This window comes from Centrocercus urophasianus, unplaced genomic scaffold, assembly GCF_019232065.1.
Source record: "Centrocercus urophasianus isolate 14NV4802_14NV808 unplaced genomic scaffold, USGS_Curo_1.0 seq_26, whole genome shotgun sequence".
NCBI lineage: Eukaryota > Metazoa > Chordata > Aves > Galliformes > Phasianidae > Centrocercus > Centrocercus urophasianus.
Genome location: NW_024884822.1, coordinates 11,646,261 through 11,670,470, shown reverse-complemented (window position 1 = coordinate 11,670,470; position 24,210 = coordinate 11,646,261). Strand labels below are relative to the sequence as shown.

Here is a 24,210-nt window from a genome sequence, read left to right as displayed (position 1 = left end):
TGTCTATTCTATTTAAAATCTGTGTAGTGGAGATTGTAATTGGATGCTTGGTCCTTAATTAGGAATCAAAAGCCACCCCAAGAAACGCTTCAGGGAAAAGGGAAAAACAGGAATTATCTAATAACAGGAGCATGCAAAGCAATCTCACCGCTGTCATTTACAAACAGCAGAAAAAGCTGAGAAGGCAGAAAGGCTAGAAAAGTCAAGTGCTTACTTGGACACGGAGGTAGTCTGCAAATCCTTACGTTCTCTGGTTTAGCTTCTTTGCAAAGGCCGATGGCGTTGTCCCTGGTTCGGCACAGGACCGGGCGATCCTGCGTGCCATTGCCACAGCTGACAGAGCACTGAAAGGATATGCATCAGTTAGACCCCAATTCATCCTTTCAAAACAATGGATTAAAAGTTATTTTTTAAATTTTAAGCCACTGCACTTGATTTGAGTCAACGTGGTACATTATTTGAACCAGTGCAGTACCTTCAGCAACTACACAAGAGGCAGTGTCACTGATTTTTGTGGCATGCCACCACCCAACTCGCTTTCTGTGGCACTAGCAGCAGTGGAAGCCATAGACCCTCTGTATAGGTATCAATTTATCATCTTAAAGCACTTGAACAGAAAGCACAGAAGAAACTCACCCCAATTTCCCCCCTTGCTTCAGAAGAAATAAGCTGCTTGAGACCCCCAGGAAGAGACTGACCTGTGACCAGGGTCCTGTTCTCCACTGTGCTGGACAAAGCTCCCTGTTGCAAGGCCTCCTGCCCTCTGGACGGTCGTTGTTGCAGTACTTGGTGTGCACAGACCGATTGGTGTTGTCGTGCAGGGGTTGGATGCATCGCACAGATCGCACTTGGTATCCTGTCTTCCCACAGCTTTTGCTGCAAGGCTCCCATTCTCCTGTAACCCATCTGGGGGGGGGAAAGAGGAGGATAAGTAAAATTCTCTGTCTCCTATAACTTTTTCATACTGCAGTCAAAGCTGTTTACCACGAAACTGTAATAGATGCATTTACCAATTGAATTCCATTACCTTTGATTTAATGTTACAGCAGATTAGCCATAAAATACCTTGAAAAAACTCATATAAGATGAAATTTGCATTTTTTTTTTTAATGTAAAGGAAGCCTAAATGGTCACAGACTGAATATAAACGCCTTACTTACTAAGTCTGAAAATACATTAATCCCATTGGTCTGAACTGAAAGAAATGTGTTTTGCTGAACACTTATGAAAGCTTTAATCTCACAATATTTTGCCTTTCTTTCAATCATTCAAAATACTTTCTCCCAAACACAAATTTAATACTGTTTAATTTCCAACAGAGAATTGCACTGCCTGGTTTTTTTTTTTTAAAGGAAAAGTAAGGAAGCATTAAAAAAACCCCAAGGAGCCAAGTCTTTGAATTTACCCACTATGAAATTTCAGCTTTGTAGACTGAGTCACCATTGTAAAATATCACATTTACGCTGAAATTGGATCCAACTCAATAAGAGCTTTTTTGCCCTACGGGCATCTGGTAGAATATTGCTCCAGTTCTGCCGTTACACAGGTAAGACTAGGGTTTGGGCATGGCTCTCTAGCAAGAAGTCCTTAGCATTTTCCCCTTCTTTCCTTTTCTTGCATACAGTTTTATGTGTTATCACTGTAAGATGCTTTACAATTGTGACAGCATGGCAGTCAGTCACTACTGTAATTATGTCAGATGGTTCCTGAGAACATCTGCAACATCAGAGCTCCGCTGAAGTACCACAGTGCAGACAAAGCCTCTGTTCATTCACCTCAGAGATAAGCATCACTCTTGCTTTGCTTCATTTACTTTCATTTTAAGCTGCCCCCTCCGAGACTGCGTGTAACAAATCAGACCAGATTTTTATGTCAGAAGCAGCCAGCCCAAGGGTGCTGCTGAGCCCCCGGCTCCTGGCAAAGTCACCAGCTGTGCACCAACCATGCCCAGGGCTGGCTTCCCACAGGGACCCACGGGAGGGAATCCCAGCATCAAAAATGTCTGGTTTTGAGGAAGGAGTTCAATAATCATTAATCAATTTGGACACTGGAAAATGTCACCTATAGCTCATAATGCAGTATAGATGAACACTTCACTAGTCATCAAAAGTGGCTTAAGAATTACAGCTGCACATTGGAAGGAATTTAAGAGAAAGAACAAGGACAGACAGGACTAGAGGAAATCCAGGAAGCAGCCAGAAGGCTTGGTTATAATCAAGTACAGGAAGATGTACAGCACTCTGTAAATATTTACAGAATGCAGATACCCACAAGATGGAAACATTGCTCAATGTAAACAGGATCCATGGGATAAACCTCATGAAAAATATATGTAGTACGGAGAGCCATCCTGAGTTTGAAGAGATTGTCCTAAAGAATCCATAAAATCCTAGGTTTATAAATAGTCAAAACACCGTAGGCACAATGAAATGCATGAAATTCCCAAGTTAAGCAAAAAAGTGAAGTGGCAATTTTATCCAACTTTCTCTTTGTAACCAACTGAAGTTTCACAAGCTGTAGAGGAAGGAGACAGCTGTGAGCCCAAAGCATGAATTCTAAGACGATTTCTGAGTCAAAGATGCTTTTTTTTTCCCATTAGCAGTGAAAAAGCAGCACATTACTGTGTTTCTGGGTGCTGCAGAGCTTCATAAAATCTCTAAATTATTGCCTCTCCTGTGTGTGAAATGCTTCAATGCCATTCTGTGGAAACAGGTGACAGAAATACTCAGGAATCCAAGTACAATTTAGGATCCCATAGAGTCTTTGTGGTTCCTGGGTCCAATTATATTTGTAGCTGAAAGAAGAGTACAGTCCTTTCCAGAGTGTCTGAGATACGGTCATTAGGTCATTACTCCAAGTTCCAAAGAAGAAATGTTAAACCCTGACCCATGCTGAGTTTATGGGGTATAGTTTCTTGACTTTTCTCCTCTTTGAATCTATTTTGAAAGGAAGTTAGGAAACATTGAGTGATACATTCTGCTTATTTGCTGTGCTTCCTGGCATCCAGACTGAGTCCCCAGAGGTAAAAGCTGAGATCAACACACTCCTTCCTTGTTGCAGTAGCAACAAGAGGAATATGAATCCCACATGTAGCAGAACAACCTGCTGCCAGTCAAAAAGCACATGAAATTTGTGAAAAAGATATTCACAACAATTGCAGGTACACCAGGTTTACCAGTGCACCATACTGCACAAGGATAGACAGAGAAATCAACCAAGCCAAATATTTTTCCCTGTTTATGTGTCCAAAAATACACTGTTGGCTTAAGGAAGGTTTGGGTTTGGTGGGATGTATGACATTGGTTTTCTTATGTAGCACTCTATAAATTCGTTCTTACATGATTAATTCACACTGCATAAAGTCAACTGGTATAAACTGAATTTATGTCCATTTTTTATTACCTCAAGATGGTGTGAACACAAACGTCTGGATCAAAACTGCACTTTTTTTCTAATCCAACTTATCTCAGAAGTAATAGGAACCAGCAGTCCCAGAAATGGTATTTCTACTGGCAGAATACAGCATCACACCCTCACAGCCCTGGGTCTCCATAATGGTGCAGAGGTTTGTAAGAGCCCTTATGTTAAAGCAGCCATGCATCAAGTTGGAAAACAGAGACCAAGCTGAAGTCACCTTCTTTCAGCTGACAAGAGCCAGCTGGGAACAACACCCCAGCAGCTGTCACTGAGCACGGAGCAATGCTTACATGGGCTGTGAGCACTCCTGGAGGTTGCACACCCTGCGAATGGGCTTCGGCTTCTGGATGAGCTCGCAGTAACTCCGATGAACCATCTTGTGGTCCGTCTTCCTCCGGCAGCCGTACTTTGTGAACTGGAAGCCTGAAGAAAGACACTCACTTTTAGGACTGGCGGCTCTTACACAGGACCTGCCAATTACACTGGATAAACACTTGAATTCATGTAGATGTAGCACCAAAAATTGTTCAACTCCTTTGTTTTTCACTAAGGCTGTAATGCAACAAAACACCACCTGGTGTTTCAAGCCGTGTTAAGGGGCTGAAGCTCACCCATCATGCTGGTGGACATCATCAGGGTCCACATCTGACAGCCAAAGCAAGGATCTTCACGTTGCGAGGCGCACATCCCATTGAAAGTCTGGCCCCAACTCACCTTGAAGTTTAGCACCCCTATGCCTCTGAGATCCTCACCTGAATCCTGCACACTTGGACAAGTCTTCCAGTGTAATTGTTAGAAATGAGCCATCCCAGATCTTTCCCAAGAGCCATTTCAGTTTTCTCTTAAATTATTCTGAATGCTTTGGGTTGATTTTTTAATTATTATTATTATTTTTTTTTACCTCCTCCACAAGGTCTTGAACACTGGGACCACTTCTTCAGAGCCCATTCATACGATACTGAGTCTTCTTCCAAAACATTATTGTTATCTACGTTCAAGGAATCTTCATGGATCATGTACTTGTAAGTCAGAGATATCTTGGAACCACCATGGGGAATCACCTAGGAAGCAAAACAGATGGAGGGGAAAAAAGATTTAAAGACCGATACCAGAAGCTATGTGAGGTGATGTGAAATAGCAATCATCATGGTTCAGATCTTAAAACATCCCCAGAGGGATTTAAACCTTCTAGCTGCACTCAACATGTTTTTTTTTTTCCCCTAATGAAAAAGTATCTATTTCCTTGTGACACAGAGTTTATAAACTGCGTATTAAAGACTGTTGTTGATTTAGTCTGATTTTTCTTGCCAACACTGGACTGACTTCACAATACTAAATTTTTTCCATATCCCATCATAAAGGGAAGGAAATGTTCTACTAAAACGATGATGGATAGTTCCACTCAAAGAAAAGGCAAATTCAAATGCACCGATAACTGAAAGAGGTGAAGAAAATTGCTCGTACTTCTGATAAAACACAAAGATTCTTGTGATAATTCTGGGAATGCTGTAAGACTTGTTACTTACTCTTGATAGAAGTATAAATCATTCAGAGTTTTTTGCTATCACACTGCATCCAGACAAACGCAATAGAACATAACTCAATGTGAATAAAGTGTAAAATAATGGTCCTTTGAAAACAATTTTCATTCCTCCTGTAGCGTTCAGCTGGTATAGACTAACACATTACAGCTGCTTTAAGAGATGTTCTGAATCAACCTACTCCTACTTATGGCAGCCACTTGCTATTTTGCAGTAAAAAAAGAATACAGTCACAAGGGTTTTGGAAATACAGAACTGGCTGTGCCGTAACAAACTGAGCCTGGAAGTATGAGAATCCTGCACTGGACTTTGCAGAATATGTTTTCAAAACATGGACAGGAGGATATGAACTGATATGAACCATTTTAGTTTTAACTAATGCTCCCATGACAGATACATTAAGTGGGCTGGAGAGTGTTTACACGGTGTCCACTTTCTTGGCTAGAGCAGGAAATAATCAGGAGAAATGGCTGCCCAATACGTTACCTTGCGTTACAACAATTCATGTACGCAGCAACGAATGAGAAGTAAGGAATTAAAATACATCTTCCATTGTCTTGAAAGCGAAGCAGATGTCTTTTAAATCACAAGAGGAATCTAAAATATATTATAGCACATTACGAGTCTGTAATCCTGACACTGTGGAAGATGGTTTTCATTTGACTTACCAGAATAACTATTCCATTACGCAGAGGCCCCATGGTCTGCACGGTTTCTCTATTATCGTCATTCCGATATTCCCACTCCACACCCATGTCAATAAATACTTTAGAGTCTGGCACGTAGTTGTCTTCACTTAGAATGAATCTTCCTGTTTCACGATTTTTAATTGCTAGAAACAACATAAGATATGTGAATAGCAGAGGTTTGCTTCTCATCTCTGGGTTTGTTCTGCTCTTGTCCCAGTGGGAGGAGCAGAAAAGGCCACGCACAGCAGCGTGCGTTTCCCTCTCTTCTCTCACAGGTTTGGAAAACCTTTTTCAGGTGTTTCACTGAACTGCCAGTGCTTTCCTGCTCAGCTCCAGGAACATCAATTGTTCTTTTTTCTTCTTTTTCTTAGCCTGCCCAGATAGAAACAAGGCCAGAACCACCACACTGTGTCTGCCTGTTCTCAGCTGCTTCTCATCCCATTGGCCAAACCCAAGCCAATGATGGCCACCTCAGGGTCCCATGTTTCTCAGCTTTCACATGGGGTATTACTGCCCCACAAGGGAAAGCCTACAGGGCTAATCCACAGTGGTCCTCAATGCAAGAAAGAGAGAGGCTGGAATGTGTATTCCTTCTGCTCAGGTACAGCCTGATGGCTGTCCAGAGAAGTTGTGGGTCCCTGGAGGTGCCCAAGGCCAGGCTGGGTGGAGCCTTGACCAGTCCTGAGCTGGTCAGGGATGATCCTGCTTGTGGCAGGGATGGAACTGGAAGGACTTTAAGAACCTTTCCTACCCAACTATTCTGTGATCCTATGAAGAACCTTGCCTGGCCCTGCGAGCAATGGCTCACATCCCACAGGACAGAATGGGAAGCATTCACTGGTGAGAAATTCGACCAACTCACAACGCAATTTGTAGGCCATTTGCTGCAAATGTACTTCCAATTAATAACAGCCCAGTAGGCACTGCTTCTCATCAATTACACACCACTGCAAGGAGAGGATTTCAATTAACTCCTAAGCTGTGTGATTGGTTGGGCAGCCTTGCATCAGTACTGCTAGCTGTGGGGCAGGATCTGAAAAAGAGCGAATGTAGTCTTTGCTCTTGGATGGAGCTGAGTAACAACAGGATGGGAAGCATTTTGGAAGATAATGCACTGCAGCCAATAAAGCAATTCTGCTCCTCTATCAGCAACTTTCACACGTGCAGGGATGTTCTTGTTAGGACTCCAGGGAACACAGCACAGGGAAATCGAATTGCCAAACAAGTTTCCTAATTTAACATACTTGAAGGAGGTATGTGGTGTGGGAGGATAGTGGGTAAACAAATGCATAAACATATTGTGAGGCTCCAAAGATAAAAATAAACAGATGAAAAAATGTTCTGACTGAAAGTTTGTCCCACTTGTTGCACACTTACCGAGATGATGACTGGTGGCGTCTGATTCCTGTATAAGTAAATGTCTTGCCCCAACAGGAATTTCAAACATCTTAATGTGCCCTTCATTGTAGTATTTAAAAAGATAATAACTCGTTAGTATACATCAAACAGGAAGAGTCTGGCTTATATTTTAAACAAACAGCATTTTCTAAAGTCAGGGTGCATCACAGAAGCTGAACCTAATCCAGCATCACTCCCACTCCTGTTTCTGTGCCAGGTGATGGAGCACAGCAGGGACAAAGAGCTTGAGGTCAAAAGAAAAATGCCTTATGTGCAGTTTGCTTCAGAGTAAAGTGCACTTTGAGTACCATACACACCCACAGACACTGTGTAGGCTTGCATGTGACAGTGAACAATGATGACATATTTCTGCAGCATTCAGGTGGAGCAGCCAGTGACATCAGCAAAGCCTGTGGCCATGAAATGAGGACCAGTGAAGGCCTCCTCTATCCATGTGCAGGCTCTAATATCATCAGACTTGCATAATCACTGGACAACAGTCTTATTTTGAAACTCTAGATATGTCTCAAAGTAAAATGCAGAGTTGATTGCAATTAGTGGTGCTGTGAATGATTTGCAATTGCTTTGGTATTTTTCAGGAAACTTTAAGTATCAGGAGAAATCAGATGAAGACATCCTGAGTCCCCCAAGACAAAACAATGAATGAACTGACCTTGTTTCTTTGGTACTCTTGAAAACGTTCCTTTCACCACTTTGCAGTGGGAATTATCTCCTCCACAAACACCGCATTTGTCTTCCTGCTTCGTGGATCCTATGACCCTGTCACACCCAACTTTCTGCACACAAAGCAGAAAAACAGTCACTTTTACTTATTCAAGCTTCAATTCAAAGGAGCCTTCAACTCAGATACCAAAACCCAGACTTCAGCAAAGAACAAACTGTAGTATTTTCCTGGAAGTTCAGTATCCAAACAGATTTTAATACTTGCACTTCCAGTTCTTACACAGCTGTCAGTCAGGTGATTAGATTTTGATACTGTGCTTCAAAGCAGTCCTCATGCCAAAGGAATGCAGCACTGTGAAGGACAAGCTCTTCAGCCTCAGCACATCCTAAAGCAGAAGGTTAAATTCTGGGAGAATCAAAGCGTCGGTGGGAGGGCAGAACCCTCCAGCAGTACTTTGCTGAGTCAGAGCCTCAAGTTCTGCTGAAAGATGACCTGAGGCAGATCCCAGCTCAGAGGAATTACTACTGATTTTTTAAAAACAGCCTGATCAGTTACGGGGAGAATGCACACCAGCAGTACCTTAGCACCACTTTCCATGGGAGCTACAGCAGGTTTGTATGCTGTGCATTCTGCCTCCACTAAACCTGAGCAGGAAAAGCTTTCATTGAAAAGCTTTCGCTGAAAGCTAATTGTAATAGCTCTTCTTAAAAACTGTGTCAAATATTCCCTGTGTAGGTAGGCGCTGCTGGAATTGAGTCACATGCAGTGTGATGGCAACTGTGAACATCACACACAATATTGTGACAATAAGCCTAATGAAATCTCCTTAATACCCAAAGTGTTACTGTATCTACTTAAACACACATTCGTGGAGAGACAAACTCAAGCCACCATTTTAGTTGTTCACTGTCTCTGAACCAAGGCATCAAAGCTTACCAAGCATTCTCCCCGCACGCAGATGCTGTACGCGTCTTTGTAGGAGCAGCGGGTCCCATCGTGGACCATCCTCTTCATGTACACAACATCCCCTGTTTCCTTGGATTCGCAATACAGGTGGCACCTTTCCTTGGCTGCAAAAGAAAACAGTGCTTGGCCAGCTCTAATGGTTTCTTTGCTGAACTTGGTAGTATGTGACACTATGCTTTTTGAGGCGAAGAAGAGCATTCTGTTAGATGGAAGAAATATTCTGCTGGTTTAACATGATCACATCTCAGGCACTTTTCCCACCATTTAGAACAGTAATGACCTTGCAATTATAGCAGTTCAATTAAAATAAATGTTCACAGGGCCGTAGCATTCTTCCCTTGTGCAGTTCCATGGCCTCTGCCCTCTTTAAATGCAGTTCTTGTTATTGCTCTTGGCGTCTTCGTGCCCACTGGGTATTGGTACATCAGAGACCTTTGTTACTGCTAAGCAACAAAAAATGCAGTGCCTGGTCTATTAAAACAGGTAATTTACTTTTCTTATGCAGATCTTTAATAGAGAAGTCCTAAGTTTAAGACAATAATGTCAGACCTAATGGATCTGCATATATTAGGAACATTACACTATGCACAAGGCATAGATGTGTACACACACACTGTGCCTCACCCAATGCATACCATACACTCATTGCAGCAGATAAAAAGAAAATACCCAAAGGTCTGAGCAGATGTTACTGGCTCTGTACAAGGCTTTATTCCCACAGCTCCACGAGAATGGTAAATTTGCAGCTGCCATTAATTGGAATTAAATGCTCCCCCCAGTCCCCACCATAGACAGATGTACCACATGCGCCTGATGGAGCTGCTTGTCAAGTGCATGGATTTATGTCACTTCTGAGTCAGGGCTGTGTTATCTGCACAAAGTATGTCACTGCTATGCCTTGCCTGTACAAAAGGCAGTTTTAAACACAAAAGGCCCTGTAACACAGATATATAGAACCCCAGCAGTGGTTAGTAACAGTGCTCAGATCAGTGAGCCAGTTTCTGACCCAGAAGCCATGGAATTTAATAGAAAATAGCTGATTAGTTTCAGCAGACTCTGTGGCAGACAGCTCCAGAGACAAAGTGAAGGTCTGAGCAGAATCAAAGGTCTCTGGGCCACGGCGTTCCCCCCCATCTCCCTGTGCCAGCAAAACTATTTCATGAAATTGAGCTGTGAGGCTGCATCTGCTGCTCCAAGAATCCCAGATTGCACAAGACGGCATGAGAAGAACGAGGGGACCCTGAGAACTCTTTAGGAAATAAGTCAGACAAATTAATGACAAGCTATTTGCCGTTAACTTCTGACAGTAGCTCCTCTCTGGAATGTGAAAGGATTCACCTAAGGCGATCCTTCCCCTCCCTGAGATCTGTGCTGGGCTGGGCACAGCTCCGGGACATGGGCCGTGTCACTTGTCCCCTGCCACACCAGCCCTGTTCTCCATGACCTCGTTTAAAAACATGAGCAGTCTACACTGCTTCTCACACAACTGGGGACTCGTTGCCATCTGCCTTCTTGTTTGTTAAAAGCAAGGTTTCAGCACAACACAGCAATAGCATGGCAACAGTCTTCATGCCCCAAAACCAATTAGCTGCACTTCTGTTGGCATTTAAAGCAGAAAAGTTAGCAGTAATACTAACATTTTTGTTTGCAGAGGTGATCTCTGCCAAGATGCTGTAACACCACAATGATCGTGATGGTTCTCACCCAGCTCCCATCCAAACCAGTGTCTGGCCCCAGCAGTGTCCAACAGAATTAGCAGGAAGATGGAAGAACAAAACAAAACTAACACTTTCCTGTGTATATTCTTCAAGGAAAACTGCAGCTCAGAGTTCCTCCACATCATGGCTGGATCTCATTGTTTAGCAGCTTTTGGTGGATTATAGACCTTTCAAACATTTCCCTAAATCATTCTTAAAACTTCTGGCATCTGAAAACACCCTGTGGCAATGGATTCCCATTTAATACGTGCTGTGTGGGAAAATTTGTTTTCTTGTTTGTTTTAAATTTGTTTTAAATCTGCCACCTGATAATTCTATTTGATGTTCTCAGGTTTATGTTACGAGAAACAGTGAACAATCATTCTGCAGTGTTTGGTGCCAGAAGTCCCAACTTGGCCATGTCAATGGCCACACCACGTCCCTGTAGGTCCCCAGCTCCAGCACTCCCACCCTGAGACACATTGAGGACAAGACGTGGGACCACTCACCATCAACATGCTCATAGGGCAGCCAATGGTGCTTCGTGTTCTGGTACTCGAAGTACGGATCCCATTGCCTGCACTGCTCCTCTCTGAAATCCTCAAAGTCCTTGGGGCAATCCTGAGTGTTGCAGAGCTGGAACTCATAGCTCGGCCCTACGCACGTGCGGCCTCCGTTGGCTGGACTGCAGAGGACAGAAAGCAATGGTTACTTTGGTCATTAACACATGAATCGAGCAACTACCAAACCCTCTGAGACACAATCTAACTCCCAACCACGTCATTAGGAACTTGATGAAGCCAGTGATGTATTTCCAGTACTTCCTTCTCGCATTTTATCAGGACTTCATCTAGTTTAATGATTGCTCTGGTGTTTGCTTTCTGTTCGGAGGTACCTCTGGAAAGGTTTCTCTCAATATACGTCATTACAGCTGGGATAAAAGAAGCAATCATTTAAAAACCCGTCGTCGCTATTTCTCTCCCACAGAGCAATTCCTGCAAGTTGAGCCTCCTAGCACTTGAAATAGAAAAGTTATTTTCTTGGTGTGGTTCAGTAAAAGGAGAGCACAAGCAGGTGAAGCGACTCATTCACACTGCCTCCTAAGCCAGCAGCAAACCCAGCCTTTCCTCTGTGCAAATAGATTTTACAACTAAAACAGAGCCCACAATCATAAAAGTCACTTTCATGTTGCCAATGGAGTAAAGGTTGAAATTAGAACTGACAAATTTTTTTCTTAACGGAACAATTTCCATCAGAAAACATGGCTTCATCATCAATAAGATTATTTTCAATATTGAAGTCATGTTCAATCATTTCATCCTGTCAAAACATGTTCAAAAATTCTGTTTGGTGAAATCATTTAATTCTGCCCAGTGCTTCACTTCCTGCTGCCATGATCCTGATATTTCATGAAATAGGGATAATCACATATTTCATATCATTTGTACATCTTGTATACATTAAATATATCATAGTTTCAGTGTTACTGAAATTAAGCCATTTTACATTATTTTGATGAACCATATATACGTCATCAGAGCACAACAATTCAACATTCTTAGGATTAACCTTGGGGAGGGTTCTGCTCTCTGGAGCTTTGCTCCAACTTGGAATGAAAACAGTTTGAAGATGTCAGTATATTCCCTGTTGTGAGACTGTTTTTGAAGTACTAAAAAAGTTGGATTAATTTAAAAAATGATTTTTTTAACACAATCCAGCAAATTATTGACATCATTTCATACTCATGCTAGAATAAGGCATACATGGGGCTCTGAAGTACACCTTTGCAATAACAGAACAGCACTTTCAAGATCCTTTTAATGGCACAACCAGCTCAATGGATGGATAAACTAGCAGATAAAGATGGCTCATGTCTTTGGGCTAAGGGGCCCAAAGCAGAAATTCTAGTGTACTGCAGGTGAGATCTAAGAGCACCACTCAGCAACCTTTACTGTGTTACCATAGCAGTAATTCCGCAAGGGTTCTCACCACTCATTCACTTCATGTTCGAAAACCACGCAGGAGTCCCAGACTTACTGTGGGTTGTCACACTGCCGTGTCCTGTACTTCACCCCCGTGCCACAGGTGCGAGAGCAGGAGCCAAACTTACTCCATGCCCCCCAGTGCCCATCCTGTTTCAGGATGTCTGGTGTCAGCCAGATGCAGTGACCTTTGAAGCAGTGCTAGGAGAAAGAACGGGATAGGAACAGAATGAGCAGATGGGAGTTGGACTAACGGCCTTCAGAGGTCCCTTCCAACTCTAAGGATTCTATGATTCCATACTGCATCATTGGTGCAACAGATTTCATTTTGGGCACAAATACTGGATTTTTTTCACCTCTCCAGAAGAAGGCAATGAGAATCGCTGCTGTACTGTGCCCGTGATCCCCAGCTCCTTCTGATTTGACAAACTTACACATTTTCAGTATGCCCATTTATGCTCATAGGAATAGAGACTGCCCAGTTTGTTAACACGCTGTCAGCATCATGTGCCTCCATCAGAGCAGCAGGGATTTCACCTTAAATGGTAGAAATCCATCTAACGGAAGTGGCAGAATCCCAAACCCTGCAGGGTAAAGGTACAACCCTGCTGCTGCCATTTCTTGCAGAGATGACAACAGCTCCTTCAGCAGCAGTAGCCCCAGTAACACTGCAGTGAATGTGGTCAGCAAAGCAGCACGAAATTAATGTCACCTCACATGGCAGACACTGTTGATATGACATAGAGAACTCTCAGAGTCTCACTGAAATCTTACTAAAGCTCATCAGAACACCAGAAACCCTTCACTAAACACTGCCTTGCACAGACCCATTCTGGAGCAGTTACTCCCCATCTACAGCTTTCTCATTTCCAATGATTTTCTCATTCTATTACCCAAATTTTAATGCAGTCGGTTCTACATGGAGGTAAACAGTTTCCTGAATTCTGCAAACCCACAAGGTACTTACACATTTCTTTAAAAGTCTTTGTCGCCTCCATGCTTATATCCATCAACTTTAATGAGATCTTGTAGGATACAAAGCAAAAAATGCAATTGAAGACATAATAGTTTGCCTTTTCTCAGATACATAATCTGATTTTTGGGTGGTCTTGCATGGAGCCCAAAGTTGGACTTGATGATCCTTATGGGTCCCTTCCAGCTGTGGGCATTCTACAACTCTATAACCCTCTCTACTGCCTCCTCCCACTAAAGACATCTGCTACTGCTCTTCCACCAGTCCCTAATGAAGGAAGTCTTCCTTAGCTGAAGGCAGGATGAATTCTTCTCAAGGATCACAGATTTGGACTGTCTCTGCTGTTGCTGCTGCTTACATAAAAGTAATGGAAAACATTGCCAGCACTACCAAAGACTTTGCATGAGGCCATTGCACTCTGCTGCACTGGTGGCTGCTGGGACAGGGCTCCGGCTCACGTGCACAGATGGCCACAACAACAAGTGCAATCGGTCCCTAACATTCAAGTCAACAACAACGTTTTACACAGCTTAACGAGCCCTGGAATTCGGGAATTTGGCAGGCAGCACCAGCTGAGCATATGGCTGAATGCATGCTGCCAGCAAAAACAAAACCAGAAGATATATAACCAGAGAGCATTTGTAAGCGTGGAGCGATTAGCGAGCTGGAAGACGAATTTAAAAGGGATGGATAATCATTAATAATGCTGAATTTAAAGAGAGAATCATTAGTAAAACGTTGACAAGACACAGGTTTCCGATTTGCTAATCCGCTCAATGATTGGCTTTTTATTCATGCAATTTATTTTGCTACTGATTCGGCTGGACAAGGGGTAGAAAACAGAGCAGAAATTAGTTTTCAGCTACTCGTTATTTCTCATGACTTCAAATATTCAAAGTCAAAGCCCATGAAGAAGATGAGTTACCACAAAGCCAATTATAACAATCCTGCTCCAGAGTTGCAATGGGCAAATTTTTCTCATCTGCTTGACAGAACAAGAGATAATTCAGCAAAGCATAAAAGAAACACAAAATGCTAATATGCTAACTCTGAGGTTCAGCACCGTATCCTCCAGGGATGATGCACTCCTGGCTTTGTAGAGGTTTGAGCAAACAATGTGAGCAGTCAGCCCTGAGTGGAATGGCACTATTGCAGCGATGCAGGGGAATATGTCTGCCTGGCAGGCCAGACTGCAGCTGGGCTTGGAGGAAGATGAGCTGCAAGGGCTCCTGATCCTTGCTTGTTTCAGCATCCTTTTGTCAGGCTTCTGCATCCCTCAGATGTAAGATCCACACAACTCTGCTTCAAGAGCCACGTAGCAATGCTCCAGGATCCGACACTCAGCAGAGAGGAGAGGGAGAGACATGTGATGCTGTGTTTGCTGTCTCTTTCCCCTGTTTTAGCCAGATGCAAAGGGATGTGGTTTGCAATAACCATGAACAAACCACCTGTTTGACACTGTGACTCGTTCCTGAACTGGAAAGCAAACGTGGAAAGTGTTATTGACTTTGCCTGTGTAAAGAAAGGAGCAGGATGGGTTTTTGCTGGAGAAGTCAGTCCTGCGCTGCCTGCTGGGAAGCAGAGAGCTATGAGTGAGTCACTGCCAGGCTGCGTCTGGGCTGTGTGCTCAAAGAAAGAAGCCTACATAAAATGAAGTGATTCAATGGCATCTTAGGTGCTGCAGATTGGTGCAAGAGGAACACACGGAGCAGAAAGCAGAGATGGATCCGTCTACAGTGCAATAAAGGATGTGAGAGCTGCCCCTTCCCACTGCCACTGCAGTAACTGCTTAACTAAGTGGGAACAGCCAATTCCAGCCACTATTCCCTTCACAAGCAGGGCTTTCATGTAAAGCATGAAGCATATTAAAGCAATCTTTCTTTTTTAATGAGGAAAAAAAAATGGGAAAGTGCGAATTGTTTTCTTACTGGAAGAGAAGATGACTTCTTGTGGTCTCGCCAGTTTTTCTGGCAAACAGGGCAGTCCAAAACAAGTGCAATTTCCAGGAGAGGAAGCTTAAAACTTGTGCAGTAAAACATTCCATTGCTGTTTTCAGCAGTTCTTTGAGACAACTGCTGTGAGGGCCAAAAAAAAAAAAAAAGGTTCTGTGTTCCTGTGGGCTTCCCACAGCTGCATGGTCATTTTTCAAGACTTGCAGATTTCTCTCAGTCTCTCTACCTGTCGTGCCCGCCTCCCAGCCCAGCCATGTCAGTAAGCCCTGCTTGGCCTCATCGTGTCAGGACGGGGCCGTTGCGTTATTTCCACTTCCCATCACATGCGGGCTGGTCCGCTCTGCTCCATCTGTTTGAGATCAATCAGTTGTAGGGAATAACCCCAGCTGTAGCACACAGCTGTCCTGGGAGCAGTGGTGGTTCCTGGTGCAGAATGTGCCCGTCTTGTGCTTCTGTGGCAGCCAGCACAGCGCTCACCCATCTGCCTCCCGTGGGGTCTGCATCCCTGGTAGGAAACCATCCAGGTCGCTTTGAGCACACATTGGTGTTTTCAGAAACCCTTTTTTCTTCTAAGACCTTTTTATTTCAATAATCTTCTCTTCCTGATAGAGCAAAAATGCAAATCTCATCCATGCGGTGTGAGGGCAGGAGGACCAGCTGGGCTCAGGCTCTTGCACAGCTGCCAAGTTAACCAGGAACATCAGCTCGGTTGGCACAGAAGGGTACCAGGAGGTCACCTGACTCCAAGGAAAGAAATCAGGAGTGTGGGCGCTGCAGCCCTCTGTGCTCCTCTCAGCAGTGAGCAGATGGACTCAGGCATGCCATCGCCTGCATGAGTGACTTTTTTATTTCTGCCTTCTGGAGGGCAGTCACCTGCTTCAGCTGCTATGCACCACTCCCCAGAAGAGTAATAGCTTCAAAAAAACTGAACAAGGAAAACTGATGGCATATTTGTTAAGGAGGCCCGGGTTCCAAAGCCTGGGGCTACTGGTGGAGCTGACAGAATTGTATACAAGTAAATAAATCATCAGCTGAAAACATATGTGCTTTATTTTCCTAAACTGCAGAATGCTGTGCTTTTAAGCTTCGCATAATTACCTCTTGTCTGCATGTTTAACTATGAAAATTCACAGAGCATCTCTGGTTCCACATTCAGACTCCACTCCCCACATGCTGTGCTTCACACACAGCTCATTTCCTTGGAGATAACGTGGACACTTGGAAGTGCAAGGTGCTGCATCACTGAAGCTTCAGGAAATCCATTCTGTCTTTCCCCTCTCAATTCACTTAAAAACACTGGGTTGAGAGCTACATGAAGCATTCTATTTCCTTTAAATTCCATAAAAATAGCAGTTTTGTCCTCTGGCTGGTAAGCCTTAAGAGAATAATACACATTTCTATCCCTAAACCCACCAAACTATTAGATTGCTGCCAATTAACATGTCTCCATTTGTACAAGGAAACTCACTTAAAAATTCTTTTTCAATAGCAGAACGTCATTCTTTTGGCAACTTCTTTCAAATGAACACGTGCAGAGAAAAGCTTACAAATATTTTCATACATTAAATGCACATCTCTATGTGTGCATGCATGCATACACATACAAATACTCCGGCACTATGAAGTCTAATTTCCCTTCCACTTCCAAGCTGCAGTCCCTCTCTCCAAGAAAGCAGGGCACACAGAGACGTGGTCCTTGTCAGTGTGGCTGCTGACAATGTGCTACAGATCTCCCATCTGCATTAGGTGTTCTTGGCCCTGGGCCATCAGAAAGGAAGGAGGCAGCTGGACTTTGTCCTCTTCAACAGCATCTGCTGAGTTTGGCAAAGCCATCAGCTATCAGCCATCTGAACAGCAGGCTCAGGGCAAACACCTGAGCTCCGTACACCCTGTCAGTCTCCCAAACACTGCTTCTCTTTCTGGCACTGGGAATTCTCAGCTGCTGCAAAGCCGGGATATTTCTTCAACACATTAGCACTGATTTGATTGGCCTCAGCTTAAAACAGGCACTGGGAATTAGTGGTATGAAATCATGAAAACTGCATGCCCCTAAGGCAAGAGTCAAATGGATCTCATTGAATCATCTTCTCTGATTGCTTGTTTGTGTTCCTTATTTCTGGCATTAGCCCTAAATAGTGGTCTGAGTTTCAAGTTATTTTTGTCCTCCTCATACACCATGGGAGATGCTTCTCGGAGAAGACTGCCAACGTCCCAACTGCAGGCAATGTCCGTGCTGTAGTCACTCTGCTTTCTGCTGAGAGCCTCTGGTTCTATCCAAATTGATGAAGACAGTGAACAGAGAAAGACCAAATCAAAGGCATGGATGAAAAGGAACAGAAAAAATGGAAAAGGACTGATATGATGTGCCTCTGCTAAAACACCCTCAGCTCCTAATAAGAACACTGGTCAAATGCTGAGCTGAGAAGCAAGAACTTCACTGCAACCCTCTCATAAGCTATTGCTCAGGCTACAGGGCTTTATCTAACTAAATGGTTTTCATTTCATATCATTTTCTCAGGTTCTGCTGGAAGGCTGCAATAAGCTTATTTATCAAAAATCTGTGACATCTCTGGGAGTAAAACAGTTACACTCCTACCATCTACGGAATGCACACATCCCCTCCTGCATCTTCACTGAACCACCAGAACCTGGCTGTCTGGGCAGCTCGCTGAAGCCTTGGAACCTAAGTCCCAGTCCAGTGAAAAAAGTTACAGCAGAGTTGCATAATATCCTGACAAACTGTTTATAATGGAAGCACTGGACTGATCATTAACTGTGAGATTACAAGTTCCTTTTTTCATTCTCATTTCTGTCCAAACACTGATGAATGGATGGCTTGGAGAAGTAAGGGAAGTGACAAGCTGGAATACAGTTGTGTTTTTCTGGGATTTTCATGTGTTTGTTTAATATAAAATCAAGATGTGGAAAAATGTCTCAGGTGAATCCAAAGAAATTGCCTGAGATTGTGTATTGTAATTTAAAAATCTACGTATTTTCAAACATGAAACAGGGGTGTTATGAGATAAATAACCTAAAGAAGACCAAAAAAGAAATGGCTTATTTAGAGCATGGCTTGCTAGGGAAGGAATTTAGCATTACATTATGCTTTCATTAAAAAAAAACATTTCAAACCACAACAGCAGTTGCTAATATGGTTCATTTATCACATAAATGATGTCATCCACTGGGTTTTACAAACATCCTTCCATGTATCAACAACATCTTCCCCTCAGACCCTGCGCCCACAGCCCAGCGAAGCCAGGCATTTTTAGCAGACTTCAAAGGAGTTCAGATCCACTGTGAGCACAGCACGACCTCCCCAGAGGGGTAACTGAGAGCTGGAGCAGGCTGTCCTTTCAGGGCAGGAGCTGTCGGAGCCCTTGGCACCTTGCTCCTTCCCTTCACAGCTCTTCACGCCTCCCTTGACTCCCACCAAGCAAATCCACCTACGCAGATCTGCCCTTTTCTTCTGCTCATCCCACCCCATGGTCATGCTGGCTCTCTCCAGCTCTCACTCAACTCCCACATCCGCCCTGTCCCTCAGGGCCAGCACTGCAGCCTCAGTGGGCTTGCAGTCTCCAGGACCTCACAGCTCTCAGCCATGGAGGCCAACTGGCACTGCTACATCACTGACACAAACACAACACCTCGACCATGCACAAGTCATGGGCAAGTGAAAATTCCCCATTTTTGGCTCTACAATGACTTGCTGAGAATCCAAGGGCAATTCACAAATGTGCAGATGCTGCCATGACTTGCCTGAAGACTGTGTTTCATAGACAGAGAGATGTCATGCAGCACACACCAGACCTGGTCCCTTCCTCCTTACTTGCATTCAGGAATTTGCCCCCCATCTCAGCTGACTTCAAGTTCCCAGAAGGTTTTTCCTCTGTTAAACTGACTCTATCTTTGGACAAACTGGGACTTGGGAACTGGTGAGTTACAATGCAGTTCACACCCAGACCTTCCCCGAAGCTATATGGAGGAGACAAAAGTCATAAGCCTTTCTCTTTACACCCCCTCTATTATATTCTCCAGTCCTCCATTCCCTACATTTCTAAAAACAAATTGAAAAGACAAAAACCTTCCATTCCTGTGCTTAATTTGAAGGATAACAACCCCAGCTGCACACACACAGACTCCAACATGCACAGCTCCAGCTCCCACCTTTCCTGGTGCACACATGGTCCCGTCCAGCGGAGGCCCTTTCTTTGTTTTGCAGAAGTAGGGGTTCTCAGGATGGCTACACCACAGCTGCTTACAGGGATCAAACGTACGAAACTGAAACACAAAAAAAATCAGAGTGGGTGATGCTTTGATGGAGCTCTGACTTCAAACTCTGAGCAAAACTGTAGCGTGGGGCTCGATTTTCCCTACCCAGCTCTCAAGTGTCAGCTGTGCTCACTAATTCCTGAGGAACACTGTGAAATAAGTATGACTGAACATGCAAAAATCATCAGCGATTCTGAGGTGAGACCCTGCCTGCAGTCAATAGAATAACACTGGACAAAAACGGCTTGATACCAGTGACTGAAGGCAGATTGAACAAGGAGTAAACCAGTTCCCCTGCCCGATAAAGCACACACTGCCTTTTCTTACAGTTTCTCCAAATGGCATTGCTTCATTCAACAAACAGAACAAACAATACTTGAGTACCCATGGGAGAGGGATGCGAGCTGCTCCTCTCAGGAGGGTGCAAGACTGACCTCAGGCCCAATGAGTAACTCATCATTTCACCTACACTACAAGTGCTCGTAATGCAGAGAATGAGAGCCACCCACCACAAAATATAATAGACTATAATGTCTGGACGTGCTCTTGACTGTTCTGAACAAAGAATAGAAAGCCTCCCAGGCTCCAGAGAACAGATACAAGGAAAGACCCTCTTTGGCAGGGACATTCCTCCAAGGCAGCATCAGCGGGAATGTGTCAAAACACAAAACTGCAGCTGATGCTTAAAAGGTTTTCATCCATTATCTGGAGACACTGCTCGGCACACATAATCCTACAGATGGGAATGAAAGCAGCAATGTTCTGCATTACGTTAGCAGCTGCCACACCAGCTGAAAACATGTCGTTCCATATAATATTTGTGTCCTGCTTGAGGATCCGGAGGTGGGAGGCACAGCCCTGCCGCAGAGGCTGAGGCACTGCAAATTGCACCAGTCTTGCCTAGCTTATATAAATTTGGGCTTTGTCTCTTGTTTTCCCAGTGCAACAGAGCCAACCATAGCATCAAGAGCCCTTGCAAGTTGTTCTCTTTGCTGTCACGCTTATTTTCACATGCTAGACATTAAAACGCATCATGCTTTCCACAAAACCAGAACATAAAAGCTTTCTGCCCTGTGTTAACACTATGAGATGTGACACCAAATCCATCTCCTTCTCATCGGGGTGGGAGTTTATAACAAACTAACTAGCTGGCAGCAATAGGAGGCTCCACAATACAGCAAGCTTGCTTGCTTCTAGTCTAGAACTGTTCATGAAACTGCAGCATGGCCATTTCTCTAAGTTCAGTTTTTTGAAGAAAGCACAGAGGTTCTTAAAATAACGTATTTGTCAACATTAAGTTGTTATTTCTCGCTCACAACCAAGTGGGCACATCATCCTTCCTCGTGGGCTTCACTGTGCTGTCCCTATACAGGACGTTTCAGAGACATTTACAACACTCCTGGATGAGAAAGAGCAGAGGCTGAACTTAAGTACTCACAGCTGTGCACATCATGTAGCCCAAACCAAAATCAAAACGGCACTGCTCATTCATGGAGTAGTGAATTCCTGGCAGCTGTGGAAGGGAAGGCCAGTCATGTTCGAAGGGATCATCGCGCAGACAATCATAGGAACTGCAACAGGCAAAAATTACAGTAACAGATGGGGCTGTGAGACTCACAGAGTGTTTGTGGTTTCGGTGCCTTCTCGATCCAAACAAAATAGAGCCTACTATTCCTCAGACTCTGGTCACGAAGAGCATCTAATATCGCAATTATGCTCACGTAAACTTTAGCATGATGTATCCACCTCTAACATATTCTGTGTTGGTTTTTTGTTTTGGTGTTGTTTTTTTGGGGGTGAGGGGAAAGAAGGTTGGGAAGGGGAAATCTTTGGAAATCTGGAAATCTTTCCATTGTAACTTCCACACAGCTTGCAAGTAAATTCCTGTTGGTTCCCAGGTTGCCTATGAAAAAGGAACCAAAGGAGGAATCCACATAAGACCAAGAATCAAAGAATATTCAGTTACTTTTCCATTTGTGGAATTCCTTACTACCTGCAACTGCATTTAGAGTGCAGCTTTAGAAGCAGAAGCCAGGGTAATCACCCAGGAGCAGTGCTGAGCTTGCCATACTCCTGTCCCCTGCTGAGAAGCAGTGACCCATCTATAAGCACCAGTACTTTCCAGCCCACATTAAATGCTCAGGATTATTCCCTCTCTCTGTTTCTCCTGATACCTCTCAGCCCCATCCATAACCTGCCAAGTTCCCCTTCTGTGTGATGAATAAGGGAGAATTCCCCATAGGACAAACTAGGACCACGTCTGACTGAGGTGCGTAGAAAACAGAGGAGAATAGCACAGAATGGTTAACTGTATAATCACTGCTTCATTCACAAGCCAACACCATAGGCAGTATCTCTGAATTGTCCCCAAGTTATCTAACAGACATGAGGACACCATACCCAGCCCTATTCTGGCTATCATTCAGGCTGCCCTCAAGATACCAATAGCTGAAAGCAGAATGCTGAGCTTAGATTTACTTCAAAACAAATCGCAGTGTTATAAGATATTCTGAAATAGCTGTATTTAAAAGAATGCAAAGCAGCCATCTAAGCCAGATGATTTTCATTTAACTGATAATGCTCTAAAGGATCTTGCTAATTAAACAATCACACATCTCTCACAATATTTCCTATCCTTACTGCCATACCTAAGGTACATAAGATAATAAAAACATTGACAAAAGGAATGACTTCTGCTTATTTTGTTGATTTTGCTGCCTTCTTTTCAACTTATTTTCAGTTCTTGCTGTGTATCCTAGAGTTTCATTGCATTTTTCCTATACACCTTGTACATAACAATAAGGGGGAGATCCATTCTATAAGAGCTAAAACAGGATCATAAATGTCAGAGTTTGTCAGGGAACCTGAGTGCAGCTCTAAAGCAGGAAGGACTCATTCTAAAGAGAAGGCAAGGGAAATACAGGAGCTGTTAAAAAAAATGGAGCATTTAGGATATTTAAATGAAAGGACACCACTGAAAAATTAATTCCAGAATCATGTTCTTTCTTTAGAGATCTATTAGGTCCAGAAGACCTCTAAGAACTTATAAAGGGCAGAACTCCATTTTTTTAAAGAGCACCATCTCATCATTGACAGTCATCATAAGCAATCAACAGCTCTCGAAGCCAAATCTGGTATCTGTAAGTTAGCACAGGCATTCCTGCTGCAAAAGCAAAAGCCTATGTGAGGGAAGCAGGAAAGTCAGCAAGGAGGTGAGTACCAGTGTCTCCCACACACTATCAACAGTCTGGAAATGAATATAGAAGTAAAGTAAATGAACTGAAATCAAACTCATTGACAATTTGCTGTATTATTTGCAATCCACGAGAGCCATCTGGTTCCCAGTAGGCTGGGGGTGGCTTTCTTTGTTTTATTCAACCCCATTCGAGTAAGTAATAAAAGAATAAAGCACAAACGCTGCACGAATGCTAAAAGCAAAATTGCTCTTAGATGTTTCCTAATCAAAGCTGAGAGGCAGCTGAACAGCTACTCACTGGAGGTATCGATTCAGCTCCTGCTGGCTGCAGCGGGACCAGTGGAAGCGGTGGAAGGCAGCTTGCACAAGGGGGGCCATGATGCTCCCCAGGCGGACCTCATCCCCACATCTGTTTCCTTGGCCATCATGCTCCATGCCTAAACTGCCCCGGCACAGGAGAGAGCAAGCACAGTCACACTGCAGACGAACTCCAAGTGACCAAACATTTTTGTACCCCAAATGCTGCCATGGGTGATCACAGTCACACTGTTATACCCCACATCCCAGGTACTGGCTCTTAAGGTACTTTCATGGGATTAACTCAACATCCACTTTTGAAATAGACTGAAAATCCCATCTTTGGACTTCTGTGTGTGCATACGTTTCTGAATAACTATGGCTAAATGAATCCATTTCTGGATTAAGGATCTGGTCTCCTCTCCAGCAGAATAAATGAAATTTACTCATACTCCTTTCTGGAGCCATTTGGAAGTTCCTTGATTTGAATTAACCTGCAATTGTAGCCAAGTGGGGGGATAAAAATCCACACTGAAAGCTAGTTACACCAGCTGCTGCTACTGCCCACTGTAGCAGTTCCACACTGTGGATCTTGGATTGTGTTTTTCTGTGCATGCTGTTTGATTAACATGGGCACTGTGTATGTTACCAAAGTCAAATTAGCAGATTAGGGCTGAATGCAATTTCAGGGATCACAAACAATCTCCAGTGATCTCTCTTCTAGAGCTCAGTGTACACTCTTTACAATCCTAATTCAAAAATTCTGGAACCCAATACCAGATAGGCATCAATTCTATGCTCCTGTCTAATTTAGATACATCTGCAGTGAGATTCAATGAACTTTGGTGATTTTTTCATTTAAAGCCCTCCATAATTTCTAATAAAACAGACAGAACAGGACCTGAAGGCCTTCTTAGGGAAAATATAATAGATTAAGACTGTTCAGAAAAGGCCTTCTGGGAAGTGTTGTTCTTCTTGAGAGAAAATGGGCAGTCAGTGGGTGTCCTCTGCAAACAGAGAAACTGAAATGCTCTGGGAGAGACCAAATCAAGTCACATCAATAAAATGATTACGTTCTTATATTTTTATATAGTTGCAATTTCAGTGCTTAGCATCTTTTTTTTTCCTTTGCAGTATTTTCTCCT

At 43.5% G+C, this 24,210-nt stretch overlaps 1 protein-coding gene across 1 annotated transcript in view; it reads right to left on the bottom strand.

The window, feature by feature from the left end:
- ADAMTS2 (ADAM metallopeptidase with thrombospondin type 1 motif 2) overlaps nucleotides 1-24,210 on the bottom strand; it is a 168,423-nt gene that overhangs the window by 8,816 nt on the left and 135,397 nt on the right. The window contains exons 8-20 of the mRNA XM_042826472.1: nucleotides 23,067-23,210; nucleotides 21,011-21,143; nucleotides 19,468-19,581; nucleotides 12,431-12,576; nucleotides 10,903-11,078; nucleotides 8,667-8,800; nucleotides 7,719-7,842; nucleotides 7,025-7,105; nucleotides 5,627-5,790; nucleotides 4,319-4,478; nucleotides 3,708-3,840; nucleotides 699-906; nucleotides 215-344 (exon numbers count right to left, since the gene is read on the bottom strand). Of these exons, the coding sequence (XP_042682406.1) occupies nucleotides 215-344; nucleotides 699-906; nucleotides 3,708-3,840; nucleotides 4,319-4,478; nucleotides 5,627-5,790; nucleotides 7,025-7,105; nucleotides 7,719-7,842; nucleotides 8,667-8,800; nucleotides 10,903-11,078; nucleotides 12,431-12,576; nucleotides 19,468-19,581; nucleotides 21,011-21,143; nucleotides 23,067-23,210 (1,847 nt within the window). The remainder of the gene's footprint in view (nucleotides 1-214; nucleotides 345-698; nucleotides 907-3,707; nucleotides 3,841-4,318; nucleotides 4,479-5,626; nucleotides 5,791-7,024; nucleotides 7,106-7,718; nucleotides 7,843-8,666; nucleotides 8,801-10,902; nucleotides 11,079-12,430; nucleotides 12,577-19,467; nucleotides 19,582-21,010; nucleotides 21,144-23,066; nucleotides 23,211-24,210) is intronic.